This window comes from Bos taurus, chromosome 18 (assembly GCF_002263795.3).
Source record: "Bos taurus isolate L1 Dominette 01449 registration number 42190680 breed Hereford chromosome 18, ARS-UCD2.0, whole genome shotgun sequence".
In the NCBI taxonomy this organism is placed as follows: domain Eukaryota; kingdom Metazoa; phylum Chordata; class Mammalia; order Artiodactyla; family Bovidae; genus Bos; species Bos taurus.
The window spans coordinates 56,291,552-56,316,588 of NC_037345.1; the positions used below are offsets into that span (position 1 = coordinate 56,291,552).

Genomic DNA, 25,037 nt, shown 5'->3' on the forward strand with positions numbered 1-25,037 from the left:
TTTTTCCAAAAGGAACTTCTTTTGCAGACAGCCAACTCTCCAAGTTCCAATGAAACAATTTATTGTCAAAGCGCAGTGGTGCCAATGGCAGTGTCCCCACTGAGGGGACCAGCCCAACCCCCATCTGTGAATCGGGGGTCTTCTCCGCCCAAAACCCCAGGGGCTGGCGGGAGACAATAGCTGAAGGGAGGGACAGTCGAAAGGAGGGAGTTCACAGTATCTGGGGCCTAACTTCCGGGTTCCCTGAGGCTGATCTAGACCGATGATGAGCAGTTTCACCTGAAGAAGTGGCAGGAATGCACATTTGAGGGATCTTTTGAGAAGCTTATCTGTGATTCTACAGCAGGCCTTCAGTCACATAGCTCCTTTTTTTTTTTTTTTTTTTTCTCTTTCAAACTCCAGGCTGAAAGTTCTATAAGACAATAGAAATGGCTGTCAGTGTCATTCATTCAAAGGGTACCCTTTAAGACCCTACGAAGCAGCAGCAGTGTGATAGCAGCTTTCCATCAATACTTTCTAGGGATGGGCAACACCACCACAAACAAGAGGACCAAGGAGGCTTTGCTGGAGGAGAGTTGTGAAGACACGACAGATTAAACACACGCTTCCCCCCAAGAGGGGACAAGGGGTATGCAGAAAACAGGAGATATGATAAGGGAGGTGGTCAGGAGGCACCTCACTGGGGCGATCTGGGGAGGCCTCGGGGTCTGATGGGCGGTGATGTGAAGGAGCTGGTCGTGGCAAAAACAAAGGGGACAATGGTCACAGGCTGTGGGGATGGTGCATGCCAAGGTCCTGAGGTGGGACTGATCTCCGCGTGGGCTGGAATCTGAGGGGAGGACGGGCAGTCAGGCCTAGGCAGAGCCAAGAGGATCCCCAAGTTACTCCAAGGTCCCCAGGCTCCTTAAGGAGCATCTCCTCACTAACTTCCTAACCGAGGGACAACCCTGCTGCTGAGTGAGTGGTCCTCGGAGACTGAGCAGACCGGACACTACAGTCCTGAAAGGGGCCGTTAGGTTTGCTTTTAAATTTCCACCATATGGGTTGGACGGGGAGGTACTATAAGACAGGCCAGCATCGACAGGAAGACCGGATGGCCCACTCGGTAAATATGGGTAGGGCATCTGTGAGCCAGGCCAGCGACGTGCGCGGGGAACGCAGAGATGCAGAGACAGACTCGACCTGGTCCTCACAGAGCTCATCGCCAGCAGGTGACTATGACAAGTGCCCATGCTCCAGGGGATCCCAGACAGAGGACAGACGCAGAGCCCTGGAGAAGGTGGACTAGAAGGAACTTAGCAACTGCCCGGAGCGGGAGAGAGGGGTGTGGGAGGAGCCAGAGGTCTCTCAGACAGCTGTGGGGGTGGGGACAGAGACTGGGTGGGGAGGGGGGTTCGGTCAAGCTGGGTGGAGGAGGTCATGCCTTCATTTTTGGAGAGTGTCTGTGGTTAAGGTGGACAGTGTGCTAGGTTCCTGAACAAACAACCTGGTATTTCTGGAGCGCTCTGTGCCCATCCCATCACACGGCATCAGTGGAGACAGCCATGGGAGCCAGGGACAGGGTTGAGACCCCCCCCGGTTCTTCCTGCTGGAACCCACCTAGGGTACCACCTGGAGGTCCAAGGGGTCGTAGGCGGACGCCCGCAGGTCCTGCAGCAGGGCTTCCAGCTCGTTCCTCAGTGTGGAGTAGGGCGGCTTCTCCTCGTACTGGAGGGCCATCACCACCTTCAGGTACTCCTGCAGGGTCTCTGCGGCCAAGACACGGGGGAGGCCTGAGGGGAGCAGCCCCCCAACCCAGAGCCTGGGGGGCCGTGCCCAGAGGGTCTCAGCCATGGTGCTCCTTTGCTCAGTGCTTCCTCTGTGCCCGGCACTGCTGCAGCCACTTAGATTTTAGTTTTTTTAAAACATTAAACATGAGCACCGGGAAAGTGGTACCAAGAGCAATAGCGTGTCTGTCGCCTAGCGTCACTGATAGGGACAGAATAGGACAGTGTAGGGAAACAACAGCCAGTCAAGATGGCAGTGGTCAGGCTCTCTCGCCCGGCTCCCTCTCACTGCCGTCCCACGGTCCGCTTGCTCTGGTCCACATTGTGTAAATAGTGACTCTGCGTGGTTATGGAACAGTTGAGATCGTTTACAGCACTGCGCAGGAGAATCATGCCTACAGAAGCTCCACCTGAAAAGCCCTTGCCACGCAGTGGGGTGATGTCAACCATTAGAGAAGAATAAAGCCTGTCTGCCTTTCTGCTGCAAACAAAGCGTGTCTGCAGCTCCTCGAATCTTCTTCCAGCTTCCTATCTGGTGCCTGGCTTGCAGCTGGCCTACCCTGGGCTCAACTATGGCAAGACAGACAGTTAGTCAGGACAATGTAGAAGCCCCAGTAGGGGACTATAGATAGAGAGGAAACCTAGGCAGCTTTTGGAGACCACTTTAAGTTGATGCTGCCTCAAGAAAGCTACTGGGGCTTCCCGGTGGTGCAGTGGTAAAAGAATCCGCCTGCCAACGCAGGGGGCACAGGAGATGTGAGTTCGATCCCTGGGTTAGGAAGATCCCCTGGAGGAGGAAATGGCAACCCACTCCAGTACTCTCGCCTGAGAAATCCCATGGACAGAGGAGCCTGGCGGGCTACAGTCCGTGGGGTCGCAGAGTTGGACACAACTGATCAGGCATACACACACACACACAGCCCGCTTAATTCTGGGGCAGAGCCCACTTGCCTGCTGGCTTGCACCTCTCACGAGCATCCTGTATTAATAAATCTACATCGTGCCCATCATTTTGCCTCTTCTGAGCTGAGACAAAAAGAATCTGAGCCTCGGTAAGTCCAGGCATCAGGTGAGTGATTCCAATTAAAAGACAGTGGGGTCAAGGCCTAATCTGAGGTGCACGGATTTATCATCAGCTATCAACTCACACCAACCTTGTTTCAGCAAAACCCCTACTGCTTCCCCCTCCTGTATTGTTTTAAAGCAAATCCCAGCTGATTATATGATTTTATCTCTATTTGGTGCATATCTCTGAAATGGGGGCCAACAAGCTTTTACTGTGAAGTGCAGGAGAGTAAATATTTTTGGCTCAGAACGCAGGGAGCCTGTGAGGGGAGGACCAAACTCGGCTGTTCTCCCACAAAAGGCCCAAAGAGGGAGGCCGGGAAGCCAGTGCACCAAGACTGCTTTACTGATGGACGCTGCAGCTTGAACCTCACAGGGTTCATGTGTCACGAAATGATGTTCTTTTGATGTTTTTTCAAAAGATACAAATGAAATTATAAACAAAACAGAAACAGATGTATAATTAGAAAGGCATTTTGTCATATGAAATATGTATTTCGAATTATAACCCGTTACTCACATACATATATATGACTATAAATATGTATCACGGAAGCTAGTATCTCATTAAGCATTTCCTTCCGCAAGGCACTCATACTTTTTCTGTCTTTTAAGTTTTGCTTATCTGTTTGTTTATTTTTGGCTGTCTCGGGGCTCCTTTGCTGTACTTGGGCTTTCTCTAGTTGCGGCGAGTGGGAGCCTGCTCTCTAGCTGTGGCGCCTGGCCGTCTCACTGCAGTGGCTCCTCTCGTTGCAGAGCACAAGGTCTAGGGTGATTTCAGCAGCTAGGGCTCCCAGGCTCTAGAACGCAGGCTCAGTAGTTGTGGCACAGGGGCTTAGTTGCCCCTTGGCATGTGGAATCTTCTCAGCTCAGGAATCGAACCCACGTCTCCTGCACTGGCAGGTGGATTCTTAACTACTGGACCACCAGGGAAGTCCTTTAATTTTTAAAAAAAACCACCTGACCCTCCATCCCTGAGAATTGCTGTTAACATTGGCTTCACATCCTCTGCAATGCTTTCTTCGCAGATTTTCTTCTCTGATGAGACCTTTTAATAATGAAAATGGGATCTGACCATGTGTGGTTTATATATATATATTTGTACGTATTTGGCTGCAAGGGGTCCTACAGTTGTGGCACGTGGGATCTTTGAGCTTCGCTGCGGCATGCAGAATCTTTAGTTGCAGCATGTGGGATCCAGTTCCCTGACCAGGGATCGGACCCGGATCCTCTGCATTGGGAGCCCAGAGTCCTAACCACTGGACCACCAGGGAAGTCCCTGTCTTTTTCACTTTTAAAATCCCCATTAAATGGATTTCATGACTGACTAATGAGTCACAACTGCAGTTTCAGCTGACATTAAGTGTATTTTACCACAATTTAAAAAATATCCATAAAATTCTATAAGTATTGACACAGAAAATCTCCAAGGAATCTTCTTAGATGAAAAAGTAAGTCAGAGACAAATATAGGCGATATGACTCTTAAAAAAAACCACACATTATGTGTATGTGGTTACGTGTGTCTGTGTGCATTGCTGTTGTTACTGTTCAGACACACTTCTGAATCTGGGCGGGGGGAAAATTTTTGTTTCTACGAGGGGCACAGATACACATGTGATTTGGAAAACTCGAGGGAAATAGAGGGGTGTGAGGACAGGCACCCCCCGGATGGGCCCGAGCCCTGGTCCCTCCGCGGCCCCCGCCTGCTCCCTCCCTTGGGACATACCTGAGGGGGTGATCCAGCGACTGCACTGTCCCACGAGGCCCTCCGGGTTGTCAAGAAACCTGACGGGACAGAGGCACGCGTGAAAGGCCTTTCAGGGAAGGACAGTCACCTTCGGAAACAGGAGGTCTGGTAGACCTGCCCTAGTTTTCCTTATTCTCATTAGTTGTGATCTAGAACAGGGGTCCCCAGACTTCGGGACCTAATAATGCCTGATGATCCAAGGTGGGGGTGATGTCGTAATCATAGAAATAAAATGCACAATACATGTGAGGCGCTTGAGTCATCCTGAAACCATCCTCCCGCCCTCCAGCAGTCTGTGAAAGACTGTCTTCCACGAAACCAGTCCCCGGCGCCTGAAAGGTTGGGGACCGCGGCTCGAGAGAGTCACCGTGGACACTGGATGAGTGAATTCTAAACAAGGCGTTTAGGGGAAGCGCAGCGTAAGTACTTGCAGGCTTCCAACTGCAACATTTTTACCAACTTATCAATACATCACCTGGTTTCACCTGTGTGTGTGCCTGTGCGCACGCTCAGTCGCTTCAGTCGAGTCCGACTCTTTGTGACCCCACGCACCATAGCCCACCAGGCTCCTCTGTCAATGGGATTCTCCAGGCAAGAATACTGGAGTGGGTTGCCATGCCCTCCTCCAGGGGATCTTCCTGACCCAGGGATCAAACTCAAGTCTCCTGAGTTCCAGGTGAATTCTTTACCATCTGAGCCGCCAGGGAAGAAAATGTTCATATTGCAACATGCCCCCTTGTGGGCCCCCAGGTCAGCTGACAGGCTGGGCTGGGGGGTCTAGAATGAGTCCCGCATCACCACTGACATTTCCCTGAGAAGCGTCTTCATGTTCCCGGCCCTCTCTCTGTGGCTGTGGTTGGGATCTGGGGTTCTGGAAGGAACTGTTACTTATTCTCTCAGGGTCTCCTCGTAAGAGCAGCTCAGTCTCATCGCTAACACAGCAGAGTGCGTCAAGGAGCAGTTCAGACTTCAGCCACACTAAACACGTCACCGATTGGGCTGTGTCCTCCGACTACCTGTGTCATAATCCTGAGACCCATTGTTTTCACCTAGCTTCATTGCAAAAAACACAAAGTTACTGGAAAACTAGAAAATAAGTACAAAAAGAAAAGAAGAAAACAGGGCAATGGGCTTGTGTTACGGCAGGTACTGAGGCTGCCTTCAAATGCAGAGGTTGCCTGCAGAAGCCTGGTTGCTGAGGGCTGCTCTCTCTGTTTCCCCCTTCTGCAGAGATGTTAGGGCGTATTAGCACCCAGGTGGGACCTCCTCACTCACCTTCTAGAGTCACTTCACCTGTCACCATTGCCAGGAGACCTGCCCCTTTAATCTAAAAGATCAGGCTTGCCCACACCCTGATGCCCAGGGCTCTGAGCTGACTGCCCCACCCTCTGACCTCTGACATGCTTTGTGTTTCACTATCTGTTCACAGCCTCTCCCATTAGCACCTGAGTTCCTTGAGGGCAGGGGTGTCTGTCTTAGTTTTCTGTATCCCCAGGCCCTAGAAGAGCCTAGTGCAGGGAAGTGCTCAGTGAGTATCTGGTGAGTGGAGGGTGGCTGCATCCAAACGCCGCCAATCCCCTGAGATGAGCCTCTCACACTTGGGAGGTACCAGCTTCCAGGTGAAAGGGCCTCCTCGGGAGTCAAAGGGCCTGGGAGCGCCTCTCATCAGCTGTTGACCCAGGCCGATCACCTAAGATCTCTGTGCTTCAGATCGGGAGAGCACTGGCCTCAGAGTTGACACAGGGAATCGGTGGGCACATTGCCTGGGGCAGAAAAGCATACAGCAATGTCAGCCGTGAACAGGTCGTTACGGGCAGGCCAATGTGACAGGTGTCCCTTCCTCGGAAGTGAACAAGCGGGAGACCCGATGCGGTGGGGGGTGAGGGAAGGGCTCCCTGGGGAGTGACGACTAAGCTGAAACATGACGGAGGATGAGATCTGGGGTGGGGTACCACTTATGGTGGGGTACCACACATATGGGTGAGTGTTCGATTGGCAAAAATCAAACACAATGTGTTTTTCAAGGACACAGCTACATCTAAAATTACTTGAGAAGCACTGAGCTTCTTTAGCAATGTAAAAAGTTAAAGAAATAAAGCATTAAGTGAAAGAAGGAGAATGAGATTTAGAGCACAAGACCATTTATGCAAGTCAAACGCACTCATCACGTTTAAAAAAAAAAAAAACTGTTGTTTAAGGACACAGATGTGCCTATACCTTATTTAAAAGCAATAGTCAGAAACAGTATACTCGACAGACATGTAACTGGGGTTAAACTGGAAGTATTGAGTGAAGAAAGCCAGAAACGGGTGAGATTCGAAGCAGAGTAACATTTATGCGAGTCACATACAGTGCCAGGAGCGTCATGCAATTTTAAGATACAAATACATTTAAGCAAGCGTATCAGTAGGACACATATATATTCAGTATGTATGAGTGGGTATCCATGGTTGAGTAAAGGAAGATGGGATAATAAAGGGGGCAAAGTGAGAGGCTCAACATGAACCATCGACACAGCATGCTTGGAACTGAGAAGACAGACAGACTCGATGCTGTTCACTGGAGAGTTTTCTCTCTTTCCACTCTCCCAGGGCTTCTGCAGACAGCTCCTGAGACACTGCTGAACTCTGAGTCTCCGTTTGAACTTCAAGTTTGCACTTCAGATGTGATACCCAACCATCTCCTGAATGGCTCCTCTTGGGGTAGCTCTCCTGCCCCAAGCCTACCCCACAGCTTGAATCCCGAGCTCTGGACCTGCAGAGCTGCCCTGGGTCTAGTTGTCTACTGTCCACACACGCAGCAGCACCTCCCTTTACAGCCAACAGCCCCTCTGTCTTTGGTGCTGAACCGCGCACCCACCCACACGTACCCCCACTGCCCTCTGTCCTTGGTGCTGAACCACACCACCCAACACTTCGGGTTTTATCTCATTGTCCTTGGTGCTGAACATCTAAAACAGAACTAGCAAGATCTGGTGGTTTCACATGCAGAAGAGAGGGAAGTGTGGACACCAGAGGCCAGTGTTGCCAGATACTGAGGCAAAGCCCAGGCCCAACTGCTGAGGTTGCCCGTGTGTCCCTGTGGGAGTGAATGAATCATGGTGTCCTGCACACCGTGAGCATTTTCTACAGGCCAGGCTCTGTGCTGAGTGCTGTGCACCCAACTCCCTCAAATCCTTCCACCCTGAGGTGGGCGCTAATAGGATCCTTGACACTGGAGGACACTGACGCTTGTGGAGGTTAAGCTGCACCTCACAGCCTGCAGTGGTGGGTGGGATGGGGACGGAGTCTGAAGTGATGAGCCAGAGTCTGACCCCAGGCAGTGTGGCTCCAGAGCCCATGCTCTGGTCCGCTGGAATTGACGCAGAGCACGTGCCTGAGAACTGCAGAGGCCCGAGGCTGCCTCCCCCTCTTTTCTGTCCCTTCTTGGGTTCTGAGCTTCTGCCCCACCTGCAGGGGTGCTGGACCAGCACTGGGCTCTGCTGACCCCTAGACTCACTTCTGTTTCAGCTTCACGATCTCCTCGGTGTTGGGAAGGCAGTTTGTCCATGGCAGGGTCCCATAGAGCCACTTCAGCAAACAGTAGCCCAGGGTCTGGAGGTCACTGCGGCGGGAGGGCCCTGGGGAGGAGGGAAGGAACGTGGCCACTCAGGCAGACGTTCTGACACGCCCACCCTCATCGTTTCTCTCTCTCACCAACTCAAGCATGTGCTCACACACGCAACCATCCACATATACTGGCTCTCAACTGTTCATCCACTTTTCACTTGCCTACTCTCACTCTTTCATGAGTCAATTACTCATTCACTCCGTTGGTCATCTCTTCATCCCTGGTTTCACTAGCTCACTCCCCTCACCTACCTGTCCTTCATTCATGAACCTATTTGTTCCGTGAATCCTCAGAGCCTCAGGTGACAAGCCCCTTCCCCCATTCTTTTTTCGTATTTATTTATTTAGCCTCACTGGCTCTTAACTGGCACGTGGGATCTTTGATCTTCATTGCAGCGTGTGAACTCTTTAGTTGCAGCATGTGGGATCTAGTTCCCTGACCAGGGATGGAACCTGGGGCCCCTGCATTGGGAGCGTAGAGTCTTTGCCGCTGGACAACCAGGGAAGGCCTCCTTCCCATAGTCTTAAATTCCAGACAAGAGTTTGGTTGGGTCCCAGCCCTTGACAGTCCTTGACAGTCCAGTGGAGAGATGTAACAAGGCATGAAGGTACCTAGAAGGATGGCCACTGACCTCAGCCTCACTTGGTAGGGAAGGACAAACAAAGCAGACAGCGGGGTTTGGTTTTCTTACACTTCCTCAATCACATGATTTAAACACTTCACATAAGCATTCGACAAACACTGCGAGCTGACTGTGTCGGACCCTCTGCCACCTGGTGCTGGGGGCACATGCACCATCCCGTCCCTGGGGGACTTAGTGTAATGGGAGGATGCGGGCAGGGACTTGGATGGCCATGGTTTCAAGGGGTTTGGGCGAGAGAGGCCAAGACCTCCTCAAGGCATCTCCTCAAAGTGTGCTCTTCTCTCCCCGTGCACCTGCCCGGGATAATCTCACTCCTGGGCTTCAACTGACAACTTCTGAAATAGCGCTGACATCTGGGTCTCTGTCTAGACCTCACTGGTGTGCTGCAGAGATGGATAGTCAATGGTTTACAACTGGTGTTCAGCAGCCCCTCCTGGATGACGTCAGAGCCCCTCTCGCCTTCTAAGTCCACACAGGTCCTGAACTCGAGCCTGGGGACTCGCAGGGCTTCCTGGTAGTCCACCGATCACTGGTGTCAGTGCTGCCCCACAACGCCTGATGCGCGGGGATGCTGTCCGTGGTTCTGACCCCCACCATGGCTCCCCGCCTCAGCCTGACTCCTGCGTTTGGCCACCTGCTGTCCATGGCTGTGACAATCGGGAGCTGCCCTCGTCTGAGCAGCATGTCTCCAAGCTCCTGAACCCCTTCTCTGGCCTCTTACCGCATCCCTTGTGCAGGTCCATGCTAATGAACTCAAGGTGCCCCTCATGTGGGCTCCTGCTGCCTTCGGTGTAGGCCACGTGTCTGCCACCCGGTGAATAGCGGAAGGTGAAGCCGTAGCCTGCCAGGGTCACCTGTGTGCACGTGGGAGAAGGCATACAGTTTGAAGATTAGGAATCTGTATTCTGGAGTCAGAGATTTCAACTGTGGGTGCAATTTGAAACAACTCAATGCCAAACAGTACAGGAGGATGTGGAAAGAACCCAAACCAGTCATTCCTATCACTGCTCAGTCCCAGTTCCCAGAAGTAACCACTAATAGCTTTCTTGTATGTTCACCTTCTTTAAATAATCAGCAAACGCATGTGGATAAGGAGGATGCACTGTACTTCCTGTTGGGCACACAGCTTTCTGCACTTTAACAGTGTATTAACTGCAGAGCCAGACAGACCAGACTCCAGTGCCAGCTTGGCCCATTAGTGCCCATACAACTCTGGAGAAATTATGAAACTCTTTGTGCTTTGATTTCTCTATTGGTCAAATGAAGATAATCATAGTCCTTACCTTGCAGGGCTGTGAGGAGGCTTAACTGAGTTTAAAACACAAAGTACTTAGCCACCAGACACTCAGTCAGCCACATCGGCTTTCTAATGGCTACCTCTTATTCTGCTGAATGGAGAGGGGACACCTGTTGGCTTTGTCCATGCGAGACCTACATTCTTCTGGTCAGTTTGTGATGGTTACTTTTGTGCGTCAACCTGACTGGGCCACACGGTGCCTAGACAAGTCGCCAAAGGTTAATCTGGGTATGTCTGTGAGGGTGTGACTGGAGTGGATGGTAGACTGCCCTCTCTAGTGTGTGGGCCTCATCTCATCAGTTGAAGAACAGAACACAAAGGCTTAAGTGAAAGGGAATGCCCCTTGCCTGTCCACTTGAGCTGAACACCAGCATTTTCCTGCCTTTGGGTTTGAACAGAAATACCAACTCTTCTCAGGTCTCAAGTCTGCCACCTTTCAGACTGGAACTCACACAGGTTTCTTCGGGCCTTTGGACTCTGACCAGAAGCACACCATTAGCTCTCCTGTTCTCCAGCTTGCCAACTGCAGATCTAGGGACTCTGAGCTTTTTGAATTTGAGTCAAATTCTTATAGTCTCCCTCTCTCTCTGTATATATACATAGATACATATATATGTGTATGTATACACACACACACACACACATACACATTCTGTTGGTTCTGTTTCTTTTTTTCTTTTTGGCCTCCTGCTATGTGGGATCTTAGTCCTCTGACCAGGGATCAAACCCATGACCCCTGTATTGGAAGCTCAGAGTCTTAACCACTGGACTAACAGAGAAGTCCTAGCTTTGCCTAATATGGTTCTAGGATTTTTCTCTGAGACCACCCCTCTCCAACTCAGTCCAAGTGACTGAGGTGGGGCTCACCCAATCTATCTCCACTGGGGTGGCTAAATGGAGGGGACTTAAGCCTCATTTGCTGGTGGTTGTCATCATAGCAAAGAGGGACTGCCTGATAATGAGCAATGCAAACACAAGAGCCCAGAGACGAAGATCCAGTTTCCTAATGACAGGCTCTGAATTTTTAGAATCAGCCACACCTGAAGCCAGTGAAGTCCTGGATTTTTTCACTCCAAGAAGCAATAAATAGTACCTCCCTGTTTTTAAACTAACCCCCTCCTTTTTTTTTTTTTGGCTTAAGGCATGTTACATTTGGTTTCTATCATTAGAAAGAGTAATTATGATTTACTGTAAATACTAATCAGTACGCTATCAGGAGTATATATTGAGGTTTTCCCATTTTACTGTCGGAATCAGTTTTGTCAGGAACACTTTGTACGTGTATCTTTCTTTTCCTCTTATTTTTGGCTGCATCAGGTCTCAGCTGCGGCACTCGATATCCTCATCGCGGTATGAGGGATCTTTCGTTTGGGGCTTCTCTCTTGTGTGGTGCATGGGCTCAGTTGGCCTGAGGCACGTGCGATCTCTGCTCCCTGCCGGGGACTGAACCTGTGTCCCCTGCATTGGAAGGCGGATTCTTAACCACTGGACTACCAGGGAAGTCCTTGTAATATATCTTTCAATATATGGAATGGATAAATTCCTCACAGAGGAACCGGTAGATCAAAAAACCTATGCAGTTAGCTCCATCAATCTTGCGCAACCAAATGACAGTTGGTGGGCTCTGCTACCCAGGCCCGCTGCTACCTCCCACCCCGACAACTGGCAGGGGAGAGGCCCTCTTCTGTGCACTGACTGCCTGTGGAAATGGTGACCAATTAGTGTGAAATGCATGTTTAGCAAATGTTAGGTACTGTATTTGAACCAATAAATGTGAATCCTGCAAAAAGCAAAACAAAAATCCATATACATTTAAAATTTTGACTGCTATAAGAAATTACCTTCCAAAAAGTTTGCCCAAGTACCCTTCCAATAAGTAAAGAATTCCTGTTTCCTCACATACTTATCAGCAAGAGATATTATTTTTCTTTTAATTTTGTCCACCCGAAAGGTAAAAAGTAGTAGTTATTTTAAGTTTAATTTCCATGATTACTAGAATCTAATAATAATTGCAGGAGGTTGAGCATTTTTTCATACATTTAACTGACTTGTGGATTCCTTTTTCTATGAACTGCTTTTCCTATCCTTTGTCCATTTTTCTACTAAGTGGCTTCTCTCTCCTCATTTACTCGAAGAAGCACTTTATACATGATGGATAGCAATTCTTTGCAATAAGCGTTGTGAAATAAAGGCAGGTTTTAAGACAGGCGAGCCCGGGAGCCCAGAGAGCCCCCAGGGAGGGCGAGGATCTGGCAGTTACCTGGCACAGGTTCTCTGGATTCACAAAGATATTCTCAGCTGTCACGTTGCCATGGACGTACTCATTCTCGTGGAGGAACTCCAGGGCATCCAGCTAGGGGAGGAAAGCAAGTGTTTCTGTGAGAAGCGCTGACAACACAAACAGGCTCTGATGCGAAGCCCTGGAAGGAAACCCCACTGTTGGGCCTGGGGTCACGAGGTCCTGCTTGTCAGGGGCTTGGTAACACTGGTAGATTGCCTGTGTGTGCGCTCAGTTGCTTCAGTCATTTCCAACTCTTTCCACCCAGGACTGTAGCCTCCTCTGTCTGTGGGGTTTCCCAGGCAAGAATACTGGAGTGTGCTGCCATGCCCTCCTCCAGGGGATCTTCCCAACCAGAGACTGAACCCGTGTCTCCTGAGTCTCCTGCGTTGGCAGGCGGACTCTATACCCACTGAGCCACCTGGGAAGCCCCGGTGGTGGATTGAGCCTGACTAATTCTGAGTGAAGCATCTGGATGCCCGCTGTGACAGCACACCTAAGAATGTCTTAGAAGACATTAGGGTTTTGAAAAATTCCGTATTAAAGCTGATATTTCATTTCCCATCAATCTCTTGTATCTATTGGGTTGGCCAAAAGTTTGTTTGTCCTCAAGCTGGTACAGGAAAACCCGAATTAACTTTTTGACCAACCCATTATTTCTTAGTTGATCAAAATCTCTGGAGGGGAAACAGTTGGTTACTTATTGGTTACTTATTGACCCTTGCAAAAAAAAACCAACTCACACTCATATATACCAAAGAGGTTTCCTTATTTGTTCAAAGAAGCAGAAATACATTTAGTTGAGCACTTTGTATTTTTATTTCTAGCCCTGACTTTTCCACTGAGCTCTGATTGCATATATTGAACCCCCAGGTGCTCGCGGTATCTTGACTGCAACCCCCTTGACTCCAAGGCTTAACTGCCCACCCCATTCTGCTGCTTCCACAAACACTCCGTCCCCACAGCCCAGCTCCTCCTCAGGCCTGGTCCTCTCTCCTGCCCACCTCACTCAGCCTCCACTGTACCCTCCCCAGCCATCCCCACGTGGCCCACGGGGTCCTTCTACACCCAGAACTGACGCTGCCCCTCCCCTGTCCTCAGTCCTCACGTGGGTTCCCGGTGCCCTCGGGACAGGGGTCCCCGCCCCTCAGCTTGGTGTTCAAGGCCCTGGGTCCTCAGGTCACTGCTGAGCCTCCACACCAACCGCAGCTCCTGCCTTTCACCCTTGACACATCACACGGCAAACACTGCATGTCATACCTTTGGGACCCATCCCGCCAGCTGTTTATTTATATTTCTCATTTAATTTATTTTTATTTATCTTTGGCTGCCCTGGGTCTTCACCACTGTATGAGGGCTTTCTCTACTTGTGGCAGCCGAGGGCTACTCCTTGCTGCAGTGCCCAGGCTTCTCACTGCGGTAGCTTCTCTTGTTGAGGCGCACAGGCTCTACAGCGTGGGCTCAGTAGCTGCGGTGCACGGGCTTAGCTGCCCTGCATGGCATCTGGGATCTTCCCGGACCAGGATCGAACTCACGTCCCCCGCGCTGGCAGACAGCGTCTTAGCCACTGTGCTACCAGGGGAGTCACTGTGTGTGTATCTGGCTGTTCCGGGTCTCACATGTGGCAAATGGGATCTTCGTTGTCACATGCGGGGTCTTTAGTTGCGGCATGCGAACTCTTAGTTGCAATATGTGGGATCTAGTTCCTGGAGCAGGGATTGAACCCGGGGGGGCCCCTGCGTTGGGAGGGAGGAGCCTTAGCCACTGGACCACCAGGGAAGTCCCCCCTCCAGCAGTTTAAGTTAGGTCCTCTTCTCCGTCACAGCATGGGGACACTTCTCTCCAGAGCACTTTTCACTACTGGTGCAACTGTGGCTTAAACTCACCCTGTCCCAGCAAACATAGAAACCATGTCTGTGCTGCCCCGCACTGCACTCCCAGGCCCTGGGACGGTATCTGACACTCAGCAGGGACAGCACAAATATTTCATGGAAGGATGGATGGAGGAAGGAATGAATGACAGATGTCCTGTGCGCTCTCCCCCACACGAGCCTTTGCCTAAGCTACTTCCTTGGGCTAGAACGCTCTCCCCATGCATTTCCACTCCCATTCTACCCAGCACCTTGCTATTCTCCACTCTTGGCTTAGAAATAAACTCCACCAGGAAGCACAACCAAACCCCTCAATTTAAGCTGGGACCCTTCCTCAAACTCCCACAGCCTCCTGAACATCCCTCATGGCAATACTTATCACTCTGGTTCTAATGGTCTGGGGTTCAGCTGTGCCAGTCACCCTGCATGCCCCAGTGCCCAGCAGGGGCAGATGCGGTCTGAATGTGTCAAAGGGCAAACAGACTGATAAACTAGGACCCGGGGCAGCATGCCCTGGATGGGAGCCTGAGACCCTCCAGTACCTACCAGCCGGCAGGCCATCTGGAACACAGACCTCACCGACATCACGTGCTTTGGGAAGTCATCCAGGATCGACTGAAGGCTCCTCCCCAGGGTGGGAAACACCAAGAACCTGGAAGACACGGGCGTCCCAGGAGGTGGGAGAGAGGACCGGGGCGGGGACAGAGTATCATTCACCAAGGAGGGACTCTGGCTGGGGACTACCAGGTCCCAGTCCAGGGTGAGATGAAGGGTTGGATGGGTGGGGGATAGGTCTGGCTCAAAGCTGCGGGAGGAAGGAAGCGACTAACTGGCCAGTGGCTCTAGGGTCCCAGCCACACCTGGGCATGAGACAGAGAGACAGGAAGCAGCCAGCAAAGCGAGTGCCAGGTGAAGTGACTCACCTGTACTTGTCCTGGTGAACGCCGAAACCGATGCAGGTGGGGATGGCCAGCTGGGGGATTGAGTACAGCTTCTTCCACTTGTTCACTGCGGGAGGTAGGGGCCAGAGAGATCAGGGCCCACCTGGCCCCACACCCACAGCAGACCACAGCCCATTCTGAGACTTGAAGCAGAATGCACCTGAGTCCCGGCCAGACCCTGGGTCTCCTGGTTAGAGACATTGTTTCTCTGGGTGGGTGAGGGCTAGGGGGGAATGATGGCGGGTGTGAAGGTGGTTTTGAGAAAGCACTGACAAGTCTGGAGTGAATGGAGTGGGAAGAGTGACCGTGTAACCCATGAATTCTCACACAGAGCTAATGAGATCGGGAAAAGTGTAAACTGGTCACTGTGTCACTAGATGTCTGACCACCTTTCAGGATCTCAGCTGGATGGTAGACATGGAGCAGTGTGCGGATGAAAGTTTAATAACTGGGTTGTTCAGGAAAAAAAATAGCCCTGATTTATGTTTGTGGACTTTCGTGGTGTAAATGTTTCCCAGTACAGCCAGTTACAAGCTACCAATGTGGTATCACCGAAGATAGAGAGTTGGGGTGAGAGGCAGTAGCATGCCCTTATATGGTATTTCCAACACACGGATACAGTGAATGGAAGCAACTTCAAGGGATAGATAATAGGGACTTCCCTGGTGGTCCAGTGGTTAGGGCTCCGTGCTTTCACTGCCAGGGTCCAGTTCAATTCCCGGTCAGGGAACTAAGATCCTACATGCCACACAGTCTGGCCAAAAAAAAGCACAGATTATAGATGACAGGTAATGGAAAATGTAGACAAATAATAAGGAAGTGATAAGCTTCGAGTGCTTATTACCCTTGCTCCTCTCTTTTTTACATTTTATTTCTGGCTGTGTGGGATCTTGGTTGCTGTGAGGTCTTTGCTCTAGTTGTGGCGAGCTGGGGCTCCTGTCTGATGTGGAGCACAGGCTCTACGGTGCGGGCTTCAGTAGTTGCGGTTCCCGGGCTGTAGAGCACAGGCTCAGCAGTGGTGGTGCATGGGCTTAGATGCTCTGCAGCATGGGGGATCCTCCTGGGTCAGGGATCAAACCTGTGTCTCCTGCATTGGCAGGCGGATTCTTTACCACTGAGTCACCAGGGAAGCCCACTCTTGTTCTTAACCTGATTGTAAATTGATATAATTAATTATTTATTTGGCTGTGCCAGGTCTTAGTTGCGGCATGGGAATTCTGAGTTGAAGTGCAGCATTCAAACTCTTAGATGTGGCCTGCGGGATCTAGCTTCCTGGCCTGTGGGATCTAGCTTCCTGACCAGGGACTGAACCTGGGAGTGGTCTTCACCTCTGGACCACCAGGGAAGTCTCTGGTACAGTTAGTTTATGACGGCTGTGTTTTAATAACTGGCTTACAGTATTTTTGAAAACGTAATACTCGGCTCTCAAGAGCTGGGACGATGAGCCAGCCTCAGGCCATGTCTGTTGTCTGTCCCCCGAGGCCCGAAGGGTGATGGGAGCAAACCCGGGCCTTGAATTTCACCCCCACCCTTCCCAAACCTTCAGATTATAGAGCCAGTTGTTCTGACCAAGCTGGTACCGCCAAACTCACCCCACCTGCCCACTTCCCTGAGGAATACCTTGCAAAGGCTTGGCAGCCCGCTGGAAGAAGTTCTGTTCATTGAACAAGCGCCCATCCTTGGCATCCTAGTGGGGGAGGGGAGGGGAAAAGGCTGTCACACTGGAATCTCACAGGCAAGGGCTCCCAGATCATCACTGGCCGTGGGTCATCCCAGGGTAATGCCAGCAACACCCTAGGTTGCTTCATGTGACCACGTATCAGAGACTTTGAGTTACTGCTTAGGTTCTTTTTCTTTTACGACAGGATCCACAAGTTTTCCCTAGATACAGGCCCTTCAGCTAAACACTACATTTTTGCAGTCTCCCTTGCAGCGAGGAATGGCCACACAATCAAGTTCTGGCCAATGGGGATGTGAGCAGAAGAGAGATGGGCAACTTTCAGGTTATGCTCTTAAAGGGCTAGGGCAGGCTCTCCCTTCTCTTCTCCTGTTCCAGCTGGCTGGAATGCAGATGAGATGGCAGGAGCTGGAGCAGCCATTTCAGCCCATGAGATGATTATAGGTTGAAGTTTGGAACAACAAGAGAGAAGGAAACTAACCCTTTGTTTATGGAACCACCATGTCAGCCCTGGGCCACAGCCCCAGACTTTTAAGTGAAAGAGCAATAAAATATTATTTTTGTGTAAGCCATTACTAACATTGGGTCACTTTTCCCAAGCAGTCAACCCAAATACTTTAATTAAATACAACTAGTAAAGCTGGGTTCTTAAGAGCACAGGATCAAAGAGAGCTGAATTCAAATCCCAGCTCTGACATTCATTCATTCTTTCTATAAAGCACCTATTATGTGCCTAGTATTCTTTTGGGTATTGGTGATACAGCAGTGAACAAAGCAACTTGCCCACTGGTGCCCCTGGGCAAGTGACCAAGATTTTATTTTCTCATCTGTTAAATGGGGGCACACGGTGACTATCCTAAAGGTTTGATTATGAACCAGGGCTGGGCACAGAACAAGCTCTCAGCAAGTAGGTGCTATTACTCATCTGTGAGTCTGGCTCCGGAGCCCTCACTCCAAATCACTCACAGGCCCTCCATCTAGATCCAAGGGAGGGCACCTGAACTAGCTGTCCCAGTTTTTGGGTGCTTGTGAAGATCACACGGCCAGAAAACATCCGAGTCAGGTCTTGGGGACCTGACTGCAGCCTCTGGGGGCTCCGTGTCGGAGAGCCCGAGGCCAGAGGAAGGTGTGCCCCGCCCAAGGCCCCACTGCTCCCTGCTGGCCAAGGCTGTGCTCTTTGGCCCGTCCAGCCCAGCCCAGCCCAGCCCTCCCCTCCGCTCCCCTCAGGGCTGCCCACCCCACCTGGGCCCACTCACTAGTTTAAGTGAGAATCTTTGTTTCTGGGGACTTGACTCGCTGCCAGTGGTGGAGTCAGACTCAGCTGTGGATGGACAAAATGAGCGAGGTTATCATCTGCAGGGAAGATGAGGGTCACTGTCCTCCGAGTAATGAGCAGCAGTTGTGGTTAATGAGTTCCCACGGGGTCAAGAGACCCGAACCTTCTCATTTTCAAACAGCTTCTTTCTTTCTACCTCTTTCTCTAATACACAGCTGTGCACACTTGTGGGTTCCCCTAGCGAATCACTGAGCCTGGGGGGTGGTCCTGAAGCCCCTGACTCAGCCGCTGTATGCATGTGTCTGCATATACGGGTGTGTGGCTGAACCACACTGACTCCATCTTGTCAGGGCCATCTTAGGCCCACTCTTCTGCCCCCTCCCCTTTCTTAGCCACTGAGCTTTTGCTTATGAGGAGTGTACCCAAACCAGCTGCGTTACTCATTAACTTTAACTCTTGCCTTCCTCTGAAAACTGGAAGAACACCTTCTGCTGACACAGATGGTTAATGGTTCATGAGGAATAATGGTCATGAGATCCCTGGGGGAGGAACGCCCTGGTTCCTGTTGGCCTAGACGTGCTTCTCCCTCAGTAGCCGGATTCTATCTTTAGCTTCGTCCCTTTTAAATCCCTCTGCACCCCTCTGGCAAAACACAGCGCAGTTGCAAATGCTTCTGGATTGCTGACCACTGAATCCTATCCATATGTAAGTTACCCACGATAATCTTCATAACTGTACTTTATGTTCCTTGTTTTTTTTGGCGGTGCTGGGTCTCAGTTGCCACACTCACACTCGCTAGTTGTGGTGTGTGGGCTCGGAAGTTGCAGGCTTAGCTGCCCCGCAGCACGTGGGAACTTATGCGATCTTAGTTCCCAGACCAGAGATTGAACCCGCATCCCCTGCATTGGAAGGTGGCTATCTTAACCACTGGACCCATAGGAAAGTCCCTCCACTTCGTTTTTCTCTTTTTTAAATCTCAAGGTTCCTTCTCAGGTCAGGGGATACTATTCATTATTCCTGTCTTTTACCACTATATAAGCTCCCTCCCCTTGGGGGAGGGCCCCTGCAGCAGCCTTCAGCCCCTCAGGGATCCCCTGAGCTCCAAGTGCCAGGGCGGCCGGTATGCAAAGGCTGATGGCGGGCGGCGGGGGGGGGGGGGGGGGGGGGCGGTATGGGATAGGAAGGCCCAGTGGTGGTGGCCTAGCACAGAACCATACTGAAGGACCACTTCTGCTCCAAAGCCCAGAGCTCCAGCTGAGGCCCCCCTACCCGTTTCTCCCGCTGCGTCCCCACTTCCTTCCCTTCCCATCTTTAGGTGTCGATCTCCCCTGGGGCACTTCCTCATAAACATTCTTCGAGCTCGGCCCTTTGTGCTTAATTACAGACCCTGCAAGGCTTCTGTCCTGTGCCAGGTGTGCACTTTGCACACATTGTTTCCTTTACGGCTCATGACAGCCCAGGGAAGGTCTGTGTGCTCAGTCGCTCAGTCGCCTCGGACTCTTCTGCGACCCCATGGACTGTGGCCCGCCAGGCTCCTCTGTCCATGGGGTTTTTTAGGCAAGGATACTGGAGCGGGTTGCCATTTCCTCCTCCAGGGGATCTTTCTGGCCCAGGGATCAAACAAGAATCTACTACCATAAAATTATGGTGGTTGTCATTAGCTATATTAAATATATATATAGGCTGCATTGGGTCTTAGTTTCAGTATGCAGGCTCAGCTGCTCTGTGGCATGTGCGATCTTAGTGCCAGGGATAGAACCCACGTCCCATCCATTGGAAGCGCAGTTTTAACCAGTGGACCAATGGGGACGTTCTCATTCTTTTTTTTAAAAAAAGAAACAGAAAAATTTTATCCAAGCCAAATTTGAGGATTACAACCTGGGAAGAGTATCTCAGAAAGCTCTGAGAAATGTTCCGTGTTCCCACTTCACGGATGAGACCAGACAGCTGAAGCTTAGAGAGGCCACGTGACACGGGAGGCTCTGTGCCAGGCAGATCTGGGCTCAAGCCCAGGCCCTCTGTCAGCTCTGTGTGACTTGGTGTCACCCAGGCTCACCCCCTGGGCCTCTCTGCTCCACGTCAGTAAAGCAGGAGCAATGAAGCTCACCCCGGAGAGTGGATGCGATGGTTCAGAGGGCAGGAACAACAGTGGTGCCACTGAGCAGGAATCGCAGCCAGCTTCCTTTCTTCCTGGCTGTGCTGCATGGCTTGTGAGATCTTAGTTCCCCGACCAGGGACTGAACCTGGGCCCTCAGCAGTGAGAGTGCAGAGTCCTAACCACTGGGCCGCCAGGGAATCCCTCAGTGTCACTTTTTTTTTTTTTTTAATGTTTATTTATTTGGCTATGCCAGGTCTTAGCTGCAGCACATGGGATCTAGTTCTCTGACCAGGGATGGAACCCTGGCCCCCTGCCTTGGGAGTCTTAGCCACTGGACCACCAAGGAAGTCCCAGCTTCACCCTTCATATGAGCCACTCAATGACCCTCTTCCCAGCCTCAGAGCCCGGCACCAGTCTGGGCATGCCGGGAGCACTCAATATGTGGCAGCTTTTAATATCATCAGCTGAGGGCCCACAGCTGGTAAGTGGCAGAGCGGCCTTGGCCGAGACACAGCTCATTCTGGAGTTTGTGAACTGAACTATCGCCCAGGGTCCCAGGGGCCCTGTGCATCATCCTTTTTTCTCGTCTTCCCCACCCTTCCTAACCACCCAGGCTGCGGTCGTCTAAGACACTGAAATAAAGGGCAGGGAGGTGGTAAAGTGACTGAGAAGCCACGCTTGCCCACAAGAAGCTCCGGCTGGAGCAGGGCGGGAACCAGGGCTTACTGAGTCAAGGCCGAAGGTGACCTGAGCTTGGCCTTTAGGAGGGAAACTTAGGAAGGTGCTGGATCTCGGGGGAAAGGGGGTCCTCCTCACCTGTGAGGAGGGGGCTGGGAGAATCTTCGAGGGGCAACCAGGAAATGGCCGGGGCACCTCGTAGGCATAATAGCAGGATCTGTCTCACAGAGTCACCTCGAGGTCTGAGGGTAAGTACCACTCAATCAACCACTCGATGAAAGCGTTATCCTACGTGCCCAACACTTGGAAGCAGGTAGGAGAGCTGGCAATTTAAATACATTTTCCCTGCACTGCTCTGCAGATTACAAAGGGCTTTTCTCCTCCACTCTTCTAACCATCCCTCCCGCCGACAGCTGGAGAGCCAGCTGGGAAACTCCCATTACAGACAGGAGCGAGCAGAGACCCAGGAAGGGCAGTGGACATGGCCGAGGCCCCTGGAGAGCCTGGATGTAAACCCCTGGAGCTCCAGATGCTGTGACCTGGGAGACCCCTGATGGATGTATGGAAGGTCCCTACATGTGCCAAAGGCAGACAAGAGTGTGGCAGGCAGGCAGGTGAGAGCCTCCGATCGCCAAGAGACAGGTGACCTTGAACTTGGAGCAAGAATGCCATGCTGGCATCCATCATAACCACAATAACTGAGAATTCCCTGGTGGTCCAGTGGCTAGGACTCGGTATTTCCACTGTGAGGGCCTGGATTCAATCCCTGGTTGTGGAACTAAGATCTTGAAAGCCTCTCAGTGTGGCCAAAACCCCCAATCCCACCCCACCAAAACAAAAACAAAAAAAAAACCCAGAATGACAACAGGCAGCACTCATATGCTGCTTGCTGTCTGCATTATTCTACTCATTTAACTCTCCAACGACAACCCTGTGAGGTCAATATTAAAGCTCTCCATTTTGCAGGTGAGCCAGGTTGGGAATCTGCCTTCCAATGCAGGGGACGCAGGTTCGATACCTGGGTGGGGAACCGGGATTCCACATGCCGTGGGGCAACTAAGCCCGTGTGCACGACTAAGACCTGACGCAGCCAAGTGAGTGAGTGAGTGAAAGTCGCTCAGTCGTGTCCGACTCTTTGCGACCCCATGGACTGTAGCCCGCCAGGCTCCTTTGTCCATGGAGTTCACCAGGCAAGAATACTGGAGTGGGCAGCCATTCCCTTCTCCAGGGGATCTGCCCGACCCAGGGATTAAACCCATGTCTCCTGCATTGCAGGCAGATTCTTTACTGACTGAGCCACCAGGGAAGCCCAAGTAAATAAACAAATGTGTGTGTTTTTTTTTTTTAAAGAACAGGGATTCCACCTGAGGATTACTAGCCGACGGTCTCTCCGTCTTTGGAAGGTACTCTGGGACAGCCTGACTCAGTGGTTCTCAACGGTGGGCGGTTCTGCCCCCACAGTGGGCATCTGTCAATGTCTGGGGACAGTTCCAGTTGTCATGAGGAGGACAGGGGACTACTGCTCCTGGCAGCTGGTGGGTAAAGGCCGAGGATGCTGCTAGACACCCTATTGTGCACAGGACAGTCCCCACAGTGAATGCCAAGGGTGCTGAGGCTTAGAAACCCTGGCCTAATTTATAAGAGGGTAAACGGCATACTTAAAACGAGCTCTAAGGGACCCCGGGGGGAACCCATGGAAAAGAGAGGCAACAATTCCCCCCAAAGCAGCTGAAACTGAGGACCAGGGAGAGGCTCAGGCATGCTGCTGGGAGAAACACACGGGTGTGTTAAGGGGCTGCAAGTGGAGGTTCTAGAACCACACACTTTGCAGGTGTGAGTAAATTAAGGGCCTTGTGCTGTGGGGCTGTCCCGGAGGATCCAGGGGGGCCCCGGTGTAATCAAGGGCTTTCCAGGTGGCACTAGTGGGTAAAGACCCCGCTGGCCAATGCAGGAGATGTGGGTCCAATCCCTGGGTCGGGAAGATCCCCTGGAGGAGGAGATGGCAACCCACTCCAGTATCCTTGCCTGGAGAATCCCATGGACAGAAGAGCCTGGCGGGCTATAGTCCATGGGGTCTCAGAGTCGGACACGACTGAAGCAACTTAGCACGCACACACACAGGGTAATCACAAGGGTCCTTAGAGGGAGGCAGGGGGAGATCTGACCAAGAGGAGGAGAGGGCGATGTGATGGCAGAAGCAGAGGCTGGGGTGATGTTGCGCTTTGAGGATGAAGAGGCCACAAGCCGAGGAATGCAGGCAGCCTCCAGGAGCTGAACAGGCAAGGAAACAGATTCTCCCCTGGAGCCTCTGGCAGGACCAGCCCTGCCCACATCTTTTTATTTTTTTGGCCACGCCGCAAGGCATGCAGGATCTTAGTTCCCCAACCAGAGACTGAACCTCTGCCCCCGACAATGGAAGCCTGGAGTCTTAACCCCTGGACCACCAGAGAAGTCCCTCTGCCCATGTCTTAACTTTAGCCCCGTGAGACCGATTTCAGACTTGGGACCTCCACAACCAGAAGAGAATAAATGTGTGCTGTCTTCAGCCATTAAGATTGTGGTGATTTGTGATGGCGGCCACAGGAAGGAACTACAAGGCGTGTACAGGCACAGAGCCGGAGGGTGGGCCTGAACTTGAATCCTAGCTGCTTCTAGGGAGCAGCTCTCCACACACACCGCAGTGAGCAGCTGCAGAAACGGATGTAGAAGCCTCTAGACTGGTCCTCCCAAATTGTGCCAGGGAGACCAGGGAGGGTGATGTTACAATTCAGTGTTTGACAAAGAGAGAGTGCCATCTCACAGGGCTGTTACGGGAGTAAGACGGGAGTAAGACGAGTTGGTGAGTTAACAGACATAAAGGACTTAGCAGGGGGCACCCAGAGGAGGCCGGGAGTGGCGGCTGCTGTAATACAAATCACCATTCTGGTTGCTGCTGTTGTTTTACTGTCAGTTTTCAACTACGTCCTCCCGACTGGTGCAGACTGGCTGAAGCCAGGGGCACCGTCCTGGGGTAACACCGCCCTGAAGCACATCCACACGCAGCCCCCCGCCCCACTGTGCCCACGCCAGCACCTGGGCCTGGCACCAGGTGGGTATCTGCAGAAGAATGATGACACTGGCAGGCTGGGAAGGGGTTTGCTCTTTTCATCAAACAACCCGAGCCACGAAGGTGAAGACACGCGGCCCAGAGCCTGACCTTCCACTGCGGGTGCTGGGGTGAGGGCATGGGTGGCTTCCGCCTTCAGACGCCTCCTGCCTTGTGTGCCTTTCTCCCTCTTCCCTCCCCGCCCCCTGGGGCTCTCCCCATCTTTCTCCCTCCAGCCGAGTTTGCCAATCTTGGTTACTGTTGAGCGGCACCACTAACAGACACCTGTGGCTGGGCTTGTCCTTCCTGAGGTTCATTACCCTGACCCCACACAGATCGCGCTCTGCACCCAGCGTCCCTCTCCTCCTACACTTTCTGTAGCAGCCTGCATTTCAGAAAGAAGGTCATGGGCTGATAACTTCAGGGACACCACGCCCGGCTGCTGAGCTGCCTGATGTTAGCTGCAGTCGTTTTGAAATTTTGCAAAGAAAGAAAAACAAAAAGGTAAGATCTTCACTGGGATATAAAACCTCTCCCTATTCACCAGAGAGGGGAGCGCAGTTCTTGAAGTGCTTGCCTGCTGTGATAAAGCTAATTCTTCTATTTCCTTCAAACCCTGTCTCTGTAATTTTTTTTATCCAGCATCGATGGACAGAGGGGGGTCAAGATTTTGGTAACACTCCCTCTATCCTCATCTCACTCCTTCTCATTCAGATTCCCTCCTCTTCCCTCCCTCTCTCCCCGTCTTGTGGTGTAATGCTTATGAAGCCAGAACACCTAGGTTCAAGTCCCAGTTCTGCCACTTTGAGGCCATGTGACCTTGGGTGAGTGGCTTCCCCTCTCTGTGCTCCAGTGGTAGGATGAGGTAACATGAGTGTCTCCCCCTAGCATGGCTAGGAGCAATAAGTGGCCCAGAACAGTGTCCGGCAGGGAGTGCAAGCTCCCGAGTGTCCCTTCACGCTCCCCTCTCTCTCGCCCGTGCCTTCTGTCCCTCCACGCCTAA

At 51.7% G+C, this 25,037-nt stretch overlaps 1 protein-coding gene, 1 long non-coding RNA gene and 1 other non-coding gene across 16 annotated transcripts in view; 1 reads left to right on the forward strand and 2 right to left on the reverse strand.

Moving 5' to 3' along the window:
• Positions 1 to 38: 38 nt before the first annotated feature.
• The window catches only part of VRK3 (VRK serine/threonine kinase 3), a 35,986-nt gene continuing 10,987 nt past the window's right edge, over positions 39 to 25,037 (reverse strand). For 11 of the 14 annotated variants that reach the window (XM_059876738.1, XM_005219281.5, XM_024978263.2 and 8 more), the window contains 10 exons: positions 18,154 to 18,218; positions 16,840 to 16,906; positions 15,202 to 15,286; positions 14,825 to 14,930; positions 12,390 to 12,482; positions 9,554 to 9,686; positions 8,079 to 8,199; positions 4,560 to 4,618; positions 1,600 to 1,748; positions 39 to 412 (listed from right to left, as the gene is read on the reverse strand). In XM_059876738.1, the coding sequence (XP_059732721.1) occupies positions 1,600 to 1,748; positions 4,560 to 4,618; positions 8,079 to 8,199; positions 9,554 to 9,686; positions 12,390 to 12,482; positions 14,825 to 14,930; positions 15,202 to 15,286; positions 16,840 to 16,906; positions 18,154 to 18,218 (878 nt within the window). In that variant the 3' untranslated portion in view covers positions 39 to 412. The other 3 variants (NM_001046251.2, XM_059876736.1, XM_059876739.1) reach the window with 3 other exon arrangements.
• On the reverse strand, positions 4,033 to 4,105 carry TRNAG-CCC (transfer RNA glycine (anticodon CCC)). Its single transcript has one exon. It is a non-coding gene; the product is annotated as a tRNA-Gly (tRNA).
• Positions 18,641 to 24,808, forward strand: LOC132342717 (uncharacterized). Its single transcript, XR_009491202.1, has 2 exons — positions 18,641 to 18,878; positions 21,363 to 24,808. It is a non-coding gene; the product is annotated as an uncharacterized lncRNA (long non-coding RNA).